The 19,661-nt window shown below is 45.2% G+C and overlaps 2 protein-coding genes across 2 annotated transcripts; both read right to left on the bottom strand.

Annotated features, from left to right (window-relative positions):
* Positions 1–63: 63 nt before the first annotated feature.
* Positions 64–1,232, bottom strand: MTERF4 (mitochondrial transcription termination factor 4). Its single transcript, XM_033068568.2, has 3 exons — positions 899–1,232; positions 636–820; positions 64–556 (listed from the first exon to the last, which is right to left on the bottom strand). The coding sequence occupies exons 1-3, from the start codon at positions 1,230–1,232 to the stop codon at positions 191–193; spliced, it is 885 nt and encodes a 294-aa protein (XP_032924459.1). The 3' UTR covers positions 64–190.
* Positions 1,233–1,923: 691 nt separating this feature from the next.
* On the bottom strand, positions 1,924–19,573 carry PASK (PAS domain containing serine/threonine kinase). Its single transcript, XM_033068775.1, has 17 exons — positions 19,431–19,573; positions 18,469–18,682; positions 17,550–17,785; positions 16,304–16,474; positions 14,896–15,036; positions 14,224–14,358; positions 13,291–13,578; positions 12,834–12,933; positions 11,187–11,361; positions 8,230–9,083; positions 7,442–7,623; positions 6,875–7,042; positions 6,091–6,216; positions 5,369–5,503; positions 3,765–3,964; positions 2,481–2,614; positions 1,924–2,266 (listed from the first exon to the last, which is right to left on the bottom strand). The coding sequence occupies exons 2-17, from the start codon at positions 18,638–18,640 to the stop codon at positions 2,103–2,105; spliced, it is 3,381 nt and encodes a 1,126-aa protein (XP_032924666.1). The 5' UTR covers positions 18,641–18,682; positions 19,431–19,573; the 3' UTR covers positions 1,924–2,102.
* Between the last annotated feature and the right edge of the window lie 88 nt (positions 19,574–19,661).

Below are 19,661 nucleotides of genomic sequence, written 5' to 3' on the forward strand. Positions count from 1 at the left end.
CTGTTGTGGTTTTTTGTTTGGTTTTTTTTTAAGTAGTTGTTCAAGGAGGAGGAATGAATGTTGTTGTATTTGACAGATGGGATTTATTGATACCCCACTCATGGGGCTTGTGCTGGTGTGAGGTGGGAGCCTAAAGCCCCCAGGGTGCAGCAGCAGGGGAGGGCTTGGGTACCTCAGAGCCCTCCCCTCCTCACTCCCGGGCTGTTTTACTTTCATCACTGTCAAAATCATCATCATCCTCTGCGTACAGTGCCTCCACATCCTCCTCTTCCTTCTCCTCTTCCTTCTCCTCCTCCTCTCGAGCCAGCAGCTTCTTGAAGACCTCATACTCCTCTGGGGTAGCGCAGGCCAGACTGGCCAGGAAGTCTTTCTCTGGGAGCTGAAGGATGTCCTTCAGTTTTGGGTTGCTAGTTTGGGTCTGCCCTTTGTGTGGGGTCTCGTAGAGCCCCCGGCGCTCCAGGAAGATGTGGCGATTTCGGAGCTCGGCAAAGGGCATTTGGAAGAGCCGAGCCTGCACCATGGCCTTCTGCCGGACCCCCATTCTGAAGTAGGCGTACTGCGGGCACAAAGGGGGTGTAAGGCACAGCGCTATCCCCGCAGCCGGTTCTGGCAGGAAGATGGGTCCCGCTCCTCACCTGGAACTGGTGATGGAGGGTGCGATGCTCCTCCAGCAGGACGGTGGGGCAGGTCTCCAGCACTTCCCTCAGCTGCCCCGCCGTGAAAAGGCAGCGCTCCCGCAGCAGCCGCACCGCCGCCTCCAGCCTCCTCCGGGGCACGTGGAAAAGCTGGGGACAGCGGCTCACCGCCCTCTGCAGCCGGCCTGCGGGCAGCAGTCAGTCAGCGGGCAGCGGTCCGCGGCACGGCCCCGTGTCCCCCCGCAGCCCCGCCCCTGCCCTACCTCCGTCCAGCCCCAGGCGCCGCAGCTCCTCGGCGCGCTCCCGGAGTCGCTCCGTGGGCAGCCGCAGCAGCGCCGGGCTCCGCTCCAGCAGCGCCGCGGCGGCCTCGGGGCTCAGCCCGAGCAGCAGGAGCTGCGCCGCCGCCGCCTCGCGGTGCTCGGGGCCGAGCCGGGGCTGCAGCGCCAGGAGCCGCCGGGCCTGCTCCTGGCTGAAGCCCATGGCCCGCAGCGCCGCCGCCTCTCCGCAGCCGCGACGGGGGCACGGCCCGGGGGCGGCGGGGAGCGCCCAGCCCGGCAGCAGCGCCCGCCCGGCCCCGCGCAGCCCCAGCCCCGCCATGGCCGCGGCCGCGGGGTGGGGCCGGGCCAGCTCCAGACCCAGCCCTGCCGGGCCAAGCTCCGCCCCGCAGCGGCCGGGGAGCGAGAGGAGCCGCGGGCTGGGGGCTGGGCCCGGCCCGGCCTCTTCGGGCTGGAGCACTCCGGGCTGGGTCACTTAGGTGCTCTGGGCAGAGCGCCCTGCCCGCTCCAGTGCCCGCACAGCCATCCCCGCCGGGGCCAGAACGCTGTTACGTGTTCGGATGGAGATAGCAGACTCCAAAGCTGGATTCAAAACTGATTAGTAATTAAGCTGAGATCTTTGGTATCTCTGCAGAGCTGCAGCAGCCGGCCAAACCGCTGCCTTTTCCCAGCACTTCCTCCCAGTCAGCCTGACCCCCGCTGATCTGTACCCCAAACTGTTCCTGTCACCCACGTCTCGACCAAATTCTCTTTCTTGAGTCTATTTTTTCTTCCCAATATCTGCCTCATCATGTGTTCCTGAATATAGACAGGACTGTGATATTGAGAAAAAAGGACACTGCCAGCCCACCCTTCCCACCCAAATCATGCAATTACAATGTCTGGTTTTGAGTCGCCTTTGTGCACACATAACTCCAGAAAACCAACAGACATATTTATTCATTCATTTATTCATTCACTTTTCAGAAAAATACATAAACTACATATAAAAAGTAAAATCAGGCACAAAAATATTTTCCAAGTTATGAACAACTTAAACATTAAAAATCTTTGCCTCACATCTTTGAAATGTGTCCTGGGTAAAAACAGTAATAAACTGAGTCTATGTGGGTATCAGCAGGTAACTTCCAATAGGATCTATCCTGCTAACAGAGCTCAGGCTTTTCTAAGTCATGCCTAGATGAAGAAGCCTTCAGGCTGAGGTCCCAGGTGGCTCAGCAGAGGCAAACACCTCTTCCCAGGTATAATCTGCCAGGTTCACAGGTTGGCGCAGCCAAGGATCCTCTGCCAGTTCTGCAAGAGTCGTGCGCTGCTCTGGAACGGGGTGCAGGAGCCCGGCCATGAGATCCATGAGACCTGGGCAGAGACAGCACAGGAGGGCTCAGCATGGATTTTAGGCAGGTTGGGAATGAGAGACAGGGCCTGTGTGCAAAGAATGACAAATCCCCCAAACTCTGCTGTGCTGAGCAGCTTTCCAAACCATCACAGAACACATCAGGGAGCATTTTTTCACTGTTTATACTTTCCCAAGAGATCTGCCCCTTTTGAAATGCAAAAGGGAAGAGCTCACCTTCTGACACAGGGTGGGGAGGACTCAGGACAGCTGCCAAGGCCTCCTCCAGATCACAGAAGGGATTCTCCCCAAGCACCAAGGTGTAGAGGGTGATGCCAAGTGACCACATCTCCAGCTCAGGGCCATGGTACCTGTGCAGAGATAAGCTTGCCTAAATTCAGATTGCACATGGTTATATGCTAAAGAAAGTGAAAAGGAAAAAAAACATAGGAAGTTTGTGAGAATTCTAAGAAGGTTCTCATGTGTTTGAGAAGTCTGCATTATCCTTCTCCAGGAAATAAAACCAAGCACAGAACAGCCAACCAGTTTCTGTCGATGAGTATGTGTAACACGCACCGAGCTGGTGACAAGAACTTACCTCTCCACCTTCTTCATCATCAGCCAAAACTGTCAAGTAAATATTTAACTGGAAGAGCAAACACATCCTCCCAGCCTTTTCAAAACAAAAGTTATTTGGAAATAACTAGTAACTATCTCAATTCCATCTGAGAAAACAGCCCAGTTCCTTCACACAGTAAGAGGTGGAACTCCCAGGGCAGAGCTGCTTGCTTCACCTTTCATCTCACTCCAGCAGGAATTTCCTCTCCTCCTAGCATTGCTTCTCCCCTCTCTCCTTTAGGAGGAGCTGCCTGAAGGATTCATGGAAAGAGCTGTGAAGCAGAAGCAAGATCCATGCAGGCATCAACAATCACAGCAGTGCCAACCCTGTGATGGGGAGGTTTCCTTGTGGAGCAGCTATGAGAGCACCAGCTGCCAGGAGCAGCACTTGGAGAGGGAAAGAAGAGAGCCAAGATTTAGGTAGTACATCCAAAACTGCAGCAGGAGAAGCTGCAAGAGAAGAGTCCTTGAGTCCCGAGGAGTACAAAAAGGGAGATGAACAAGGATCAAACTGCAAAAATTCCAATAGGGGGAAGTACTTAGAAAAGAGGAGAACAGAGGATGAGAGTGGGAGGATACAAAGCACAGACATGCAAGGAGAAGGTGCTATCAACAGCAATACCTGCCTACTCCACCTCTCTGAAAGAGCAGCTTTTGCTACAGAAAGCCTGACAAAAGATCGAGAAACAACTTTCTACGTGTTCAAGCTTTTACAGTTTGATTTCTGCCCTACTTTGTATGCACTCAAACCTTCACAGTGATTTCTGCCACTGCAGTGCCTTAAATCCCACTGCAGCGTTCCAATGGCACAGCAGCTCGGCTCCTCTGTTCCAGCCCTGCCCACATGAGCTTTTTTTGGCACAAAAAAATGGCACAAAAAAGACTTTTCAGAGGGTGACATACGGTTTGCCAGACAGCACTTCTGGTGAGCAGTATTCAATTGTCCCACAGAAGGTATAAAATAATTTCCCAGGTTCCAGGTAGGCAGCTGATCCAAAGTCCACTAATTTAATTGTGAAATCTTCAGCAATGACAATATTTTCATCCTTGATATCTCTGTGAAGGATGTTCCTGCAGTGGAGATACCCAACAGCTGATACAAGCTGGAAGAAACAGAAAGAACTAGGTGTTACTACATAGAGTCCCTGAATAATTGATGTGGCATCACAGCTTTCTGAGAATCACATTTTGGCTTGTTTTGACACCACCTAAACAAGATATACATCCTAATTATGGCAACTGGAGATGGCCTCAGGCCTGCCTGTCATCATTGCTGCAGTGCTCTTGGAAGAGACACTTTAAAGAGCCTTTGCTGCTTTCATCTCACAGATGTGCAGGAGGGAGGGGATGCTGCAGTCAGGATGTGATTGTGAGCACAGGAGCTCACTGCTACAATCCTGCAAGTTACTCTATTTTTATCCCAGCTTCAATTGGAGGGTCCTTTGGTTTCTCCAGAAGGATATTACTGTGTGCCTTCCATGCTGCAGGATGACAAAGCATTTAAAAGCCAAGTTTGGTATAAATAACATAGTCACTCCTAAACTCCATTCTTTTTCCTGCACGACTCATGCTTTAATGCCATAATTAAGGATAATATGAGAATGATATCACCTTGGAGACCATCCTGACTCCTACAATGTTTTTAACAAGAAAAGCAGATGGCTGAGGGAGAAAAGTTTCTATTTATAATACAAATCTGCCTCTGCAGAGAAATGCAGTGCAGATCTGAGGGAACGATTCAGCCTCACAACCCCCAGGCTGGGTTAAGGGAAAGGCTGATCCATCTCGAGGCTAAAGGGGCTCCTTTGGCTTCCATCTTCCATCAGCACCCCAGCTGAGGGCAGGGTGAGCACAGCCAGGGTGTGTGGAGGGGTTACCACATACACAGCAATTCCTGCATACCCTAGAGCAAGGAATTTACTCAAAAAGTCAGGAGGGGAAATTACCTGGGGACTGCTGCTGTGGCTAACTCACTAAACAAAGGGCAATTCAGCCCTCAGGCAAGCTCATGGGAAACTACCCTGAGTTACTTTGCATTATTCCACCATTAAAATCCAAGATAATTTTTTGATTTAAAGAGCAGAGTCCTTTACTCCTGTAACCAATCTAAACTAAGCACTGAAGTAAGTGAAAACCTGGCTTTTGGTTGGCTTGGGGCAGCTTCTGTGAGTTTTCCGCCTCCCTCAGAGGAAATGTGACTGCTACACGGATGGTGTCTGGGTGACAGGGTCTGTGTGCTGTCCTGCTAACAGCTGAGGGGCCATGGCTCCAGGGGAAACCCTCACAGGCACTAAGGTCCTGGAAAGGCTTCTCTGTTGTTTCTAAATAAACCTTAACAAGGTTTCTGCAGGCAGCATTGCAATCAGCCCTACAGAATGGTGAGGAAAGGTTCTGCAAGTATTGCGCACAACTCCAGTCTGGCAGTTGGTTAGCCAGTATTAAGTGAAACAGAATCCTGGTTGTTACATTAACCAATTCTCACCTGCATGTAGCAATTCTGCTCTTACCTGTCTGAATATATAACTTGCTAATGGTTCATCCAAGTTGGGCTGGTTATCAATAAATGTAAAGAGGTCCAGACCAGATCCATGCTTCTCCATCACCAGTTGGAAGAAGCATTCATTTTCAAACACATCCAGCACCTATAAATAAAAGATCAGTTGAAATATGTGCTTGCTTCATCCTCAAAAAGTGCCTTTTTTTTTAACAAACACTGCTGTCCTCTTGGAAATTTAATCTTTAAAGTCTCATTTCACTGAGCACAAATGTGTCTTGGAAAGACTACTGAATTAAAACTGAGAGCAGAATTAAATCCAAGAGGAATTCTCTTTCTGAAGCAAAAAAACCCCCAAACAACAAAAAACTCCAAAACCAAAACAAACAACCTCAAAACAAAGAGTATGAAACAAGATGTGTCCAGATTTTTTTACTGAACTAGTACATGTTCAGGTGTGACATCTCACTTCCAAGATATGCATCTTATTTTGAAATTGCTTTTTTTTTCTGTTAAAAATCCCTTCGTCAGATCACTTTAGGGTAAAAGTGTGGAAGCAAGCAACAGCCTCCCGTGACACACCCTCCAAAACAAAGCAGGACAAGCAGGTTATTTTCTTCTGAAAAGACAGATTCATTCCAGGACACTTCACTCCTGCAGAAGAACCCCAGACACTCAGCATGCAAACACACCACACGATGCAGTGCAAACTGCATCCATTCTGAGCCACTGTACCTTAATGATACTGGGGTGCTGCAGCTTCTGCAGGATTGCAATTTCTTGAGTGACCCTCCCTAGGTCAGGATCATCTACCCAGCAGTCCTCCAGCACCCTCTCCTTCCAGATGAACTTTACAACCACCTACACAGACAACAGCATTCAGCATCACCTGCCAAAGCATGGCTGTAACTCAATGTGAATAGCTTATAGTATATTTAAATATGTTTAAATTAATTTAGTCCTAGAAGCCAAATTATACACATAAATTGAATATATTTATTGCTGCTCAGAATTCCAAAGGCTTTGACAAGCCAGCTCTCTGTGGAGGGAAACAAGCACTTAACATCCATGCAAGAGAAACACAAGAACTTGCCCTCTCAGCACCCAAAATACTCTCCTGAAAAAGAGAAGGTACCACAATCTCAGCACATCTACTCCTCATTCTTGAGTCATGGCACATTAAAGATTTTGAGGTTTGTCATTCTCTTCAGAAACAGAAGACTAAAGCCTATAATTCTGTTAAGATTAATGTCTACTTCTTTCAACAGGTTTAGTTAGCTGCATTCATTAGTTCCTTAACTCATTCTGCACCTGTTGTCTCAGGTAACATTTATACACAACATCAATGCAAATGTTTTACTATCCTGTTTCCATTACAGATTTCTGTTAAACAAAGCAAAGCCCCCAAACTACCAAAGAGAAGCTTTTGACAGTGTAATGTTAACAGAATATGAATGCTCTAACCTTTCAGTTTTCATCCTAAATTATTATTGCAATAGAGCTACAAGAAATACTTCACCTCCTGGTCATCTTTCTTGCTCCTGGCAGTCCAGACAAAGCCAAAAGCGCCTTTGCCAATAAGATTGAGAGTGCTGTAATTTTTTGCATATTCTCCCTCACATGCTCTTAATCCTTCAAGATCTTCAGCTCTTTGGGAATTGTCAAAAAGTGAAGCTGATCTGATGGCCTAAGTACAGATATAGAGGTTACAATAGCAGCAAAAAACGACCAGCCACAGAATCACATTTATAAAATTAATAAATACTGAAAAGAACAAACTCTGCAAGAATAGATAAAAGGAGGAATCTTTGGTTCTGATAGTGAGAACTGTACTCCTTGAGTATCCTGCAGTTTGGAAGTGCATTGTTCAGACTGGAAAGGTAACCACAGGAAGCCCCACACCAGAAGTGTTACAAAATAGCAATTGAGATTTTGTTTTAGTATATAAAAAAGGAGGAAAAAAAGTAACAGCAACATCCACCCCACCAACTCATGTCATTAATACGAAAAACTTCTTGACTTTAGCTTCAGCATAACAGTCAAACAAGGAGAGAAATGCTCAATATTCAAAGACAGGATTTCTTACTTCTCCAAGACTTTTAGTAGAAAGATCAGCAACAGACTGGGAAGAGTTTGCTAGGCTGGCAAGCAAATGCTGAGTCTGTGCCACAGCTTCCTTTTGGCTCTGTGAAATGTCTTTCACCACCCAGACACAGAAAAGTACAGTGGGATCCTGCAGTTCTGCACATTTCACCTCGAAGAGTATGCCTGGAGAAACAGGTGAGGAAATTAAAATGGTAGAATGTAACTCTAGCGTTGAACAAGATTCTGAGCTCTTGAAAAAATGTTCAGATTTAGGGGAGCATCTGCTCAGTAAAGGATGATCAGAGGGGCTGACACCAGCACAGCTATTCTAAGGAACCTATCAGCTGCCTCCAGAGTTCCCACCTCCAACAGAGATTTGCCAGTGTCCAATTGTGATTATTCATTTCACACTGTTATTCTAGATTACATAAAAACGGGGATTTTATTCAACAAGCCACTGAGTGCAGCTGAAGGAGTGAATGAAACAAATTCCATTATACAATTTTAATGGAATTTGCAGTTTTACAGTGGAGTTTGTATTTTCTGTTCAGAAAAAGTTATCAGGTTCACACTTCTTGTGTTTTGAGAGTATTTCTGACTTTTCAGTGGGGATTAATTTCTTACCAACTTTGTATTTTACACCACCTCCTTTTCTAATACCTTTTGGGTAGATTCAAATACCATTTTTTTTCTTCTAGATGCTTCTATCCAGAACTGTCTGCATTCTGCAAAACTGGGTGAAAAGGAGCACCCCAACAAGAGTTTGGGAAGGGGACAGGTTTCACTTACTGAATTGTGAACCATCTCTGTGACAGCAATTCCCAATGTAGCTGCCTTCCAGAATCTTCCAGGTCAAAGGAGCTGCTGGATTTAGCCTGCCTTCTTGTTTCACTGGGGTTGATGTTACTTTGATCTCCATATTTTGCTGCCCCAAGAACTGACAGTGTTCTTCAAGCCTACTTTTGCTTTTCAGGGGATTTCTGTTGGAGTTGTCCCTCACAGTTTCTGCAAAGGTTTCAGGTTTCTCAGCAAATGCTTTGGAGGATTCCTCAGAGTTTTGTAAATGCCTTCTGGATGCCAGCCATCCAAAATCAGCTTCTGTGGCAACACCACTCAGCAGCTGCTTTTCTTGATGAGTGGAAAAGGCAATGTTTGTCTCAATTAGCAGATTGGAGTCCACTGCATCAGAGCAACATCCTCCTACAAGAGCTAAAGAATTGTCTGAGTTCTCCTTAACACCAGAATTCAGCCCCAGTACCTCAAGGCCAGAACAAATACAGTTCAGTTCAGATTCTTTCAGATCTTCAGAGCTTGTGGCAGCTCCTGGTGCAGAAGCACTGCAGCCTGTTTTATTTCCTGAGCAAACATCACAGACAGTATTTCTTTCACTTGCAAAGAAGGAAGGATCATTTGGCAGGCAGTTGTCAACAACAATATGCTCGAGGCTGGAATGTTTTGCATCACACATGGAGTTTGTTTTTGACACCTGCCCTGGAACCATGTGGCTTTTCAAGTCCTGTCTGCAGTTCAGTGCTGCCCCAGGCCATGGCTCATCCACTGTTGGTGTTCCAGGTGAGTTCCAGGTAACTCCAGCAGCCAGCTTCAGTGGGTCACAGGATGATGCATTTGGATTGTCTTCTAGTCTGGAACAAACAGGCAACAGTTGCTGCAGGAGATACTGCACTGTGACTGCTGCTCTCTGGAATCTCCCTGACCTAAATCCCACTGTTCTGAGTCAGGTGGTGTAAGAGAGCCTTGCAGAGTGCATTTTTGAGAATTATTTGATCCTCAAGTTTCCACTGTTCTATACTGTGCCACTGCTCTGATTGTGTCAAGCCAGCTTTTGGCTTTTGGCTCTCAGCTGTAGCAAGGCTGTCCTCAGTGCAAAGACTCAAAGTGATCAACAACATCATGATTACAAAATAAGCAAACTGTCCTAGTCTATAATACCCATTTAAATATGGTCACTATCTAAAACCTGACCAATAGTTTTATTTCAAGTTTAAAAGCAAAAGGCAGAAAGGCCTGTTTGCACAGGCATCCAAAATCCTGACAAATTTACCAAAGAAGAGCAGGTACTTCTGCAATCTTTCCCTATGGATAATTTCCTTCTCCAGCATAATTTCTAAATATAGATCATAAACCATTTACCACCACCAAAAAAAAAGGAATCCTAATACACATAGCAAGTGTTTTGCCAATTGATGGGGGCAATGGAATGGGCACAGACACCAATGGAAAGAATGGTCTTATTTTACTATAATATTGAGGCAGCACAGAAGTAAAAGGAAACATTTGATAAAACAATAAGCTCAGCTCAGCTTTATCAACAAGCAAAAATTAGCAAGGTGACGCATCTCATTATGCAATCATTATTGTAAGAGAAAGAATAGTGATTGAGAAAGATCCATCACCAATTGCCTAAATATTTTACCATCATCCAGTGTCTGCAATTGCTGGGGAGAACCTTTTTTCAGTGAGGACCTGGAGAACTCCTTCCAACAATTGGGAAAATCCCATGCAGTGCATCCACTCATAGGTGAGGTCTCCAAGTTCACCCAAAAAATGGGGTCCAGCTTTCTAGGCCCACATCAGTCTGAATGACTTGTTCACCTTTTTGTGCAGAAAACATCTGGTGGTGATGGCCCACTTCCCAACCAGCTGGGGCCAGGGCCAGGGCTGGCAGGGTTTTGTCTAAAATATTCTACTAACAAGCCTCTAGGGATATCTGTTGGGAAAATTCCTGAATATATCTTACACAAGGTTATACAAACATCTCTACAACAGCAAGTTTGGCATTAAGAACAACTAATATATATGTTTTGATCATCCATTATTAACTAAAGAACCTTGATGGTATTAATAGCATCATGCTCAAGATTCTCCTGTAAGTCAGTTTGGTGCTGTTCAGGCCTTAGCAGGATGCTTGCAGTCCTGAAAACAGAAGTTCCCTTGTCTGTCCAACAGGAGATGGATGTCTCCATCCATCAGGGTTTACTGAAGCCCATGGTACAAGGCATTTTGCAAACATTTCCATTAGCAAAAATGCATACTTACAAGTATGGTATGAGAGACGTAAACCAGGAAAGCACAAAAAATGACACCATCAGCTGCTGTAAAAAGCAGCAAGAGATGTGCTGGAATAGTCTATACCTTAAAATGGATAGTAAATACTTCCTGGAGGCTAGAAGTGTTAATGTGGAAGGCTTAAAATTTTACTTAAGGTAGGTCATGAGCATCAGATATGTACTTCTACAGAATTTCTAACCTCGTAACAGGAAAAAGACCTGGCAATGCACAAGCAAAAATGGCTGGACTTCAAAAACACAGTACCCTGTTTTAATGGATGACCTGACAGTTATGCCAAGCACCAGAAGGAGTAACACTTAGAATTCCCTCCAGGTAACCTGACTTCAGCTGGAAGGAGATAAACATCAATATTTATGATTAGTGAAGATAAAGCCCAATTACCTTCTTCAGTCTGGATGAAACATTTGGTCCCCTTTAGAGCTGGAATTTCCGTAACTTTACAATGGTGGGTTGTGCAGATATAAATAAAAATCTAAAGCAGGGACAGCTCAGCCTGTCTTGCAAACAGCACAGAGATTCTAAAGACAGCAAAGCATGGCAGGCCCTTGCTACACCTTCCCACAGACATCAAACAGGTGAAAAAATCAGCTTTAGCTGTGATTGCCATCACAGCTTTTCATTTTCCCAAGTGAATATGCAGTCTGTGAAATGCTCACCTATCAGTGGGGGTGGATGCTGCTTCAGGAGGTGAGGGAGGAGAAAAGAAACTGGTCCCATTCTTTTGTTTATTCTCACTGTGTGTTAATTTGTCATCTTTGTGTTGTTGCTCCAATTTCTGCTCTTCATCTCTTGACAGAAGGTGTGCTAAAGATGCAGCCAAGAAGCTGCTCTCTGTACCAAACAGGAAACAAAACCACACCAATTTAAACTTTTATGTTTAGGCTTCAGAGGCTACAGTTTAAAAATAGACTTGGAACTGCCTTGGTCTGTCTTTTCCCTAAGGAACTGAATATAAAAGGCTTGACTGAGGCAAAATGGTCAAAATACAAGCATTCCACTCTGCTTTGAGAAATCACCACATGCAGGAATCTACATGTTTTAGGGCTGCCAAATTTACTTTTCTAGCAAAGCTCTTGGGCAGATATTGGTATCATGTATTAGCTACCTGAACTGAAGTTCAGAGGCCTAAAAAAATGCCAATAACGTAAGGAGACTGAAATTAAAATTATGGTAGAGCAGCAGTATTTAAAAAAAAGGGCTCAAACCACACATATACAGCCCATTCCAACATAAAATGGAAAGGTTTGGACTGGATTTATGTAGCTCACTGAAGCTGTAAGATAAAAAAGAAGAAAGAAGAGGAGATGAAGTTCTTTCCTTCTCCAGTGACAACACATCAGAAGAGAAACATGAGTTTGGAAGATGAAGTAAACCAAGTATTATTGCTGCAGAAGAAGGCAATGAGTGAACAAATCTAAATTTGAATCTAGAACTTAGATTCTTTAATTAGTAATGGCTGAGTGCCAACAATGCTTCCTCACTGAAGAACTGAACTACTCCTAGTTTAGGCATCATTTTATCAAAGAATTACCTAAGAAATGGTACTGATACCTAATAAATGTCTACTAACATTTCTTTGTTCCAGTGGGCTGCACTGGTTTCAGCACACATGTGCATTTCTAAGCAAAAAGAAAATAGGGTGGAAAAAGGAGACAAAACCAGCCTAAAATGTGATATGGATGAAAGCATGAACTTGCTGGTGTTCTCTGTCTTGGGCAGAGCCAGCCAGAAGAGACAGATATGCAAACAGAAGGTTTCTTTGCTTCTGTTTATTTGTGCTGTGTTCAGAGAAGTAAAATTTTGATAAATTTTGATGCAAACAGCATCAGAGCAATATGTGATGCCTCCCCAATTGAAATATAGCAACCATAACATTGAATATTAGCCAGCAGCACAACATAATTCAGAATATTGGATTTTTCCTTTAAAATATTAATCCTAAGTAGCTCCAGCTCTGCTGCAATACAGCCACAAAAGCTATATTTTACACATTTTAAAATACCACAGGGTCCTAGCAGGGGAGAGAGGGAAGTGCTTGTTAAGTACAAAGCATTCTCTATTCTCACTGTAATTTCCAAATTGGATATACAGTTTTATCTTCTTGACAACAAAGAGAGAAGCTCAATCTTAGGTGAATAATTCTCTTTACCTGAGGTTCTAGTGGAAACCTGATTTAAAAATTGCTTCTATGAGGAATGTTCTCATGTTTTGGGTGAACCTCTTGTCTCTGCTGGTTTCCCCTTGGCTACAGCAGTCAGGTCCAGCTGTATGGCAGGCACTGACCCCTTCAAAAAGGCACTCACCTCCTGTCCCTGTGGAATCCTCCAGAGGAGGTAAAGGCAAAGAACAGCCATTGCTTCTTTCCATGTTGTTATAGAAACCAGGGATCAGGAATGTAATGTTCTAAAACAAAGAACAAAACCTTATAAAGCTAAGCCAGGTCTCACAGGATGGGGGCAAATGCTGACAATCCATGTCTGTGAATCTGATTCTCATGGACAGCCAGGCAAAAGAGATCCACATAACCAATGGAGAACACAGAACTGTGCAGGTTGCTTTGGGCTACTTGAATCCATGGCAGCTCCTCAGCACTGCAGGTCTCAGCAATTCCAGCATGGGAGTTTGCATGTCATCCCACACCTCACTCACCAAACATGGAATACAGGGGTTTGTGATGGCAAGGAGTTTAAAACAGCTTCACAGCCATTGGATATGCTGCCACATGTATCAGTCTTCTGGGAGGATATCATCTTATCTTACCTTTCCCAACAGATCTTTCTTCTCATAGCCAAAGAGCATTAAAGCAAAACTATCCGTGATGCCACAGATGATTCCATCTGACTGGACAGTGATAAGACCACTGATGGTGGAGAAAACCACAACTGTAGCAGAGTACTGATAGCCTGGGAGAGAGCCTTCTGTCTGTGGAATCCCATCTTTCTGCAGTGCTGCCTGTTCCTCCGCCAGATTGCTGACTTCCAGCTTTACACTGAGAGGAAACATGGTACCCTCCCTGGATCGGCCTGCAGCTCTCTGCATCCTCAGGTTCTGAATTAAAACAAAAAAAAAAAAAACCAAACCAAACAAACACAACTCAAATAGAAAACTTCTAACCCAATTTATTGCACTGTTCATATGAAATTACACAGGAGTTCTCAGGAAAAAGGAGCAGGAGAAGAAAAGGAGCCAATCTTGTGAATATCAAAATGAACATCTGTTTTCTTAAGGATTTGGAATCCAGTGTTGAACTACTAAATAAATATCCTGAAGACCAGCCTGATACAGCCTCTCAACAAATTAGGCATTCATAAGAACACCTCAACTCCTTTAACTCCCTATCTGCCCATTTTCATGGCATTTGCATGACCTGGGTATTCTTTCACTCCTCAGACAGAGGTGATTGAAATGGGCTAAAGAATTCAAAGGAATCTTAAAGAGAGAGCACAGAGTGTCTTACAAAGCTAGGATTGGAGAAAACTTCTTCACCAGGACAGATTCCAGTGAGAGGTTGGAGCATAAGTCATCCCTAGTTAGGAACTCTTCAGATAGCAGCTCCACAAAAAGGCAGCCCACCCTTTTCAAGGGGAATCAGGCTTCTCTCTGAAAAGGTTTCTTCTGCTGTGTAAGGAGGGAAAGCAGCATGCACTCCAAATGGGAAGGCTGTGCAAGAATGAGCTTGGTGCTCATAGATACCTTTGGGATTTTTTTGCCTAGAGGAGGGATCTGCACAGAAGGGATCAGGTCCTTTATGTGGAGTCCAACTACTGCTTCCACTGTTGGGTAGCCATGGAGATGAGCATAAAGGAGATCACATGATGTAATTTTTCCCTGGGGAGGAAAATTGACAGGATTGTTAAAATTCGAACATTTTAGCCACAGTCCATTCAATGCTTTGACAGTGGTTTCTGCAGTTATTTAAGCAATGGCAGGAAATTTAATTCTGCTGTCCTTTGGTGGACACAACTCACTCAGTAAAAGCAGACACAGCATAAGACAAAATTCCCATATCACTGTGCAGGGAGCCTGCCCTTTGCTCAGGAGAGAGGCAGAGGTGTCCAGCACTCCCCTCAGAACTGTTCCTCAGCTAGATGATCCTGCACAAGGCATCCATACCCCAAAGTATCAGCCCCCTGGCAAACTGACACTGTTCAAGGATAAGAGAGAGAGTGTATTTCTGTGTGGGGTGTCAAGGTGAGCCACACCACAGATCCATGCACAGGTCCTGCATGCACAGCCCTGCTTTCAGGCCCTGCCATGGACACACTCCATGCTCACAACCTTTGCTTGATGCCTTTCAGACACCTTCCACTCCCACACAAACTCTCACAAATTGCAATTTCCTTTGATAGGTAGGAAAACACTTACATCAGCAGTGAAGGAGACACAAGCTGAAAGTCTTTCCACTGGTTCCAGCACAACCACACAACGCTGGCTGTCCTTGCTCCTTATTTGCCTCAACCAGACTGAGACAGGGATCTTCTCATTGAGGTGGCCAATAACATCCACCTTCCCACCAGATGCAGAAATGAAGACACGATTTAGTAAGACTGGTTACTTAGAACACATTTCAAACAGGATTAAGATATTGAGCCAAGACACCTCCCTATCCTTATTAGAAAAACACCATTTCTTGTCTACTTACTAGTATTTTATGGGTAAAACCACTTTTAATACAGAGATTAAAATGTCTGAAAATAAGACACAAAATATGGTTACTTTTGTATCATCTCTGCCCGCCTCAGGAAGTCTAAAGGCATAAAGACTTCAGAATAATAAATGTACCACTCTAACACCTGGTATTCAGTGTGAAGTGCCTCTCAGAGATGTCTTATTTAAGGGATGTCCTATGGTGCTAATGAACACTCCCCATTAGTAACACAGTCCTTACTTTCAGCTGCAAAAACAGCAGCTTAATTTCTTATGGGAGGAGATTTTTCTCAGATCAGAAAATGTTTATTTATCTTATAGCCTGCAAGGCTCATCCCAAGCCTTTTATGGTTTTTATATGATCTTGACAGAATGGGTTCATGACACAGACTGCTAAAAAATATCTGGAACAGCTTAGAATAAGTGCCTCTGTCAGACATTTAATTTTAATCTTGTGTTTCACTGAATCAAACTTAGATCCATATCCAACTGAGGATTCAGGAAGATAAGGCTCTGAGATACTGAACTTTCAGTTCAAAAATAACACACCAGAAATACAAGTTCATTGCCCAAGGATTCTCTAGTGACAACTCACAACAGCAGCAAAAGGAAATAATATGGAGATTTTCTCATGAAGTTCTCTTATAAATAACCCCATTCTAGGCAAAATATCAATTCCACTCTTTTGCACTAACTGTGGTGTTTTGGCACAGACATTTCACAGTATTTCAATGGCTTCAACCTTTATAAAATGCACAATCCAAATCAGTTTAAAATATATTTTTAAGGACCAGACAATTGGGAAATTTTCCACAATAGACTTTTTCCATGTTGCAATTTTTTTTTCTAGATCGAATGTCCTTTAAGTTCTGATTTGGTCAAGTCACAGTGACTCCATGTGTTGACAGCTGAAAAGTTCTCTTGGGTGTCCCCTTAAATCATCATTTGCTCTTTGAATTCTCACATCTGCAAACTTTTAAACCAAACAGTCCTGCAAATGACATAATTGTCAAATGCCCAAGGAGTTAAATATACCAGAAAATTATATAGGAAATGCAAAAAAAACCCAAAAAATCCCAAACCAAAGCTATGTGGTGGAGAATATTTCCTTGAACATTTCACATACCACAGTTCCTGAAACCACTGATGAACATTCAGAAGTTTCTAGGTACTCCTCACCCACTGCTTCCCATGCCTCTTGACCAGATTTGGATATCAAGTGGGACAGCTTTTGACCAATGAGTTCCTGACTACTGCACCCAAGCAACTTGCAAGCTCGGTCATTGGCCACTAGGATCTAAAAAAGAAGAGAAAAAAACAAACCTAAACAAAGAATAAAAGCTGTAAGTTTTTTTAAGAGCTCATCATCCCCTCATGTTTTTGCTTTATTGTCTTATAATATCCTTTCTCCTGGTGGAAATAAAATGGTTCTTTACAATTCTGAGTTCATTATAGATTCTTATTCTAGGACATCCCTTGCCCACACATCTTTTTTGGTTAGGAGGTTTTGAGAAGTTGCTTTCCTTTTAGGTTGCCTGTTTTCTTTTAACTGTAAACAATGACATCTGTGGAGGCAAAACTACAAAGTTGTATTTGCAAGCAAAGCCCAGGCAAGCCACAAAATTGCATCCAAACCCAAAGGTGTGCAGTGATCACACCAGTCACTGGCACACAGGGGCTGTGCAGGACTCAGTGTCTTTAAAGTTAGTTATTGTTAGTTCAAGCTAAAAAATGGCACAGCTCTTTAAAAGTTTTCAAGACCCAATTTTAGACTCCTCTCAGGACAAGAACAGAGAAATTCTTTCCCTCCCAATGCAAATGAAATGTTTACTGGGGCAGATAAAGAAATTTTTGCCACTCCAAACACATTTCAGGGTTGGTACTTTATAGAGAGAAGGCTTGAAGCACATTCTGCTCTTCCTCTCTTCCCTCATGTCACTTCACAGCTGCATTCTTATGGAACCATTGAATCACAGAATGCTTTGGGTTGGACAGGACCTTAAACACCATCCACTTCCAACCCGTGCTATGGGCAGGGACACCTTCCACCAGCCCAGGGTGCTCCAAGCCCTGTCCAACCTGGCCTTGGACATTTCCAGGAATGGGGAGTCCACAACCTCCCCAGCCTGCTTGAAAAAAGACTCAATACATCCTTGCTTCTGCTATTATTTTGTGTATTTTGCTAACTACAACCTGCAATGGAAATAAGTTCATCAGTCTTTAGAAGACTGCTGAGCTGGAGCAGACTACAAAATGAATTCATGCCACTCTGATTACCTGCAGATACAAAGAAAACCAGTAATTTTGGGCTGCTATCACACAGCCTGCAGCAGTTATGGGGAGCTCAGTGCTGCAGGTTCTGTTGCACATACCTCTGTTGTGCTGGCATCCACGGTGAAGATGGCTTGGTTTGGGTTGCGGGCAGCAGCTGGGAGGTGCTGGCTGGACTCCTCCACAGCTGGGGTGGGTGAAAAGCAGCAAGAAGCAGAACTTCCAATGGAAGAAGAGAGAGAGGCAGGATCCCACTGAGCCCATGAGTTACCAGTTTTGCTGGAACAAATGTTATGAGCTGTCAGAGAAGACAAACAGTAAGAGCTCCACTTCTCCCCTGTGAAAAGATAAAGGTCAGCAATGTTGCTGTAACACTCTACTACAGGAGTATCAGAGGGATGAATTAAAGTAAAAAAAAAAACCTGTCAGCTGAAGCAACTGTCAAGTAATCCCAAAACACATACTTCTAGATTTTTAAAGAAATTACAAGAAAATATAATCAGTGAAACTAAAGAAAACAGAAACTATTCTATTCATCTTTTTGAATCTGGAACACATAAACTTAATCCATACAACTTGCCAACATTCATAAGTTTTAACCAGACTATTTAACTTTTATTTTTTACTTGCCAGTTTTTAAAATGTTTTGAAATCTCTCAAATTAAAAATGAAACGGTTATTAAATAATTGCACTAAGTGCTCAAGCCCTGATTACAAACTGCATTAGCTGGAAGACACTTAATTAACTGTTCACAGTATGTGACATTGAAATACTTGTGTCCACACTAATGTTTTAGGCTACAAAGTGCCAAGTGATTGTACAACAATTTTCAAAGGTTCTGTGAGCACCTACCCAGTAATGTTTTCCCTAGGAGCTCTCCCAGCCCGCAGTAATCCATGGCTCAGGTGCTCACTGAACAAGTGCATCCTGGCAGATACTTATTGCTGCTACCTCTACATTTGAGGAAGGGGAAGATCTGAGAGCTTCATGGGAACTCAGTCTTACAACACTGTTCTCACCAGGCAGTGATGCTCCAAGCTGGCAGAGCCCAGAGAAACGATTTTTCCTGCTTTTGTTGCCCCAGGAGAAGGATCTACTTGGCGTGTCAGAGTCATTCAAGTGAGCCAGGACTAAGCCTGCTGATGAAGACAGAAGGGCCCCTTCAGAGGGGCTACAAGCCTCAGCTGCCATGATCACACTCTGGTGGCCACGGCACGCCTAGGGAGCCACCATCTGCAACAGAATCAGAGGACACAGAGTCAGGGGCACAGCAGGGACTGCTGCTGGCAGGTAACCATGCTTTCCAACCCAAGTGACAGAAAAAGGCTCATTCTTGAGCATCCTGCTCTAAGTTTGGTCTGTGTGGTTATTAGCCAGAGGTGACGGCTGACTTAGCATCCTGCCCAGGTGAGGGTTCCATCCCCCTACGGACTATTCACTGGAAAGCTGGATTCGATGATCCTTCTGGGTCCTTTCCAGCTCAGACCATTCTGCAGGATACGTGTGACCGACAGAACGCCGCCACCACACTCCTTTCTGCCAGAGCTGCCGAGCACCTCTCCCCCTTTCTGCTGGTTTGGAAATCAAAAGTTTTGGATAAGTCGGAAAGCCATTCGCAGGTTTTAAAACCCTCCCACCCAGGGTGCCGCCCGGAACCCCGCGGCCAGCGGTCCCACCAGGGCAGGGCAGGGCAGGGCAGGGCAGGGCAGGGCAGGGCAGGACGGTCACAGCCACAGCCGCGGCCCCTCAGAGCAGCCCGCCACAGCCGGAGGGCGTGAGGGAATGGCAGGCGGGACTCAGCAGCCACGGCACCCAATGGGCAGAGGCGCTGTGAGAGCGGCACGGAGAGCAGCAAATGGGGCAGCAGCGCGGGAGCAGACAAACGGCCCGGGGCCCCCGATGCTCGGTACTCCCGCCGGCCTCCCCTTCCCCGCCGCCGCCACGCGCGGTGCCCCGCGCTCCGTGAGGCAGCGCGGCCCACCTGCTCCGGGGGCGGAAGGCTGCAGGTAGAAGGCCGTTCCGCAGGGCGATAGCTATTCCTCCCAGGGCTTCGTAGGCGGAGAGGTGAGGCCGAAAGCACACGTAACCCGTCCGGTACGAGGCACCGGCGGAGGGGGAGCGGGTCCCGGCCGCCTCCCACCCCTCCTGCAGAGAACTACAACTCCCAGGAAGCCGCGGGGCGCAGCAGTTGCGCATGCGCGCGGGACAGTGG

This window comes from Catharus ustulatus, chromosome 10 (assembly GCF_009819885.2).
Source record: "Catharus ustulatus isolate bCatUst1 chromosome 10, bCatUst1.pri.v2, whole genome shotgun sequence".
Taxonomy (NCBI): Eukaryota; Metazoa; Chordata; class Aves; order Passeriformes; family Turdidae; genus Catharus; species Catharus ustulatus.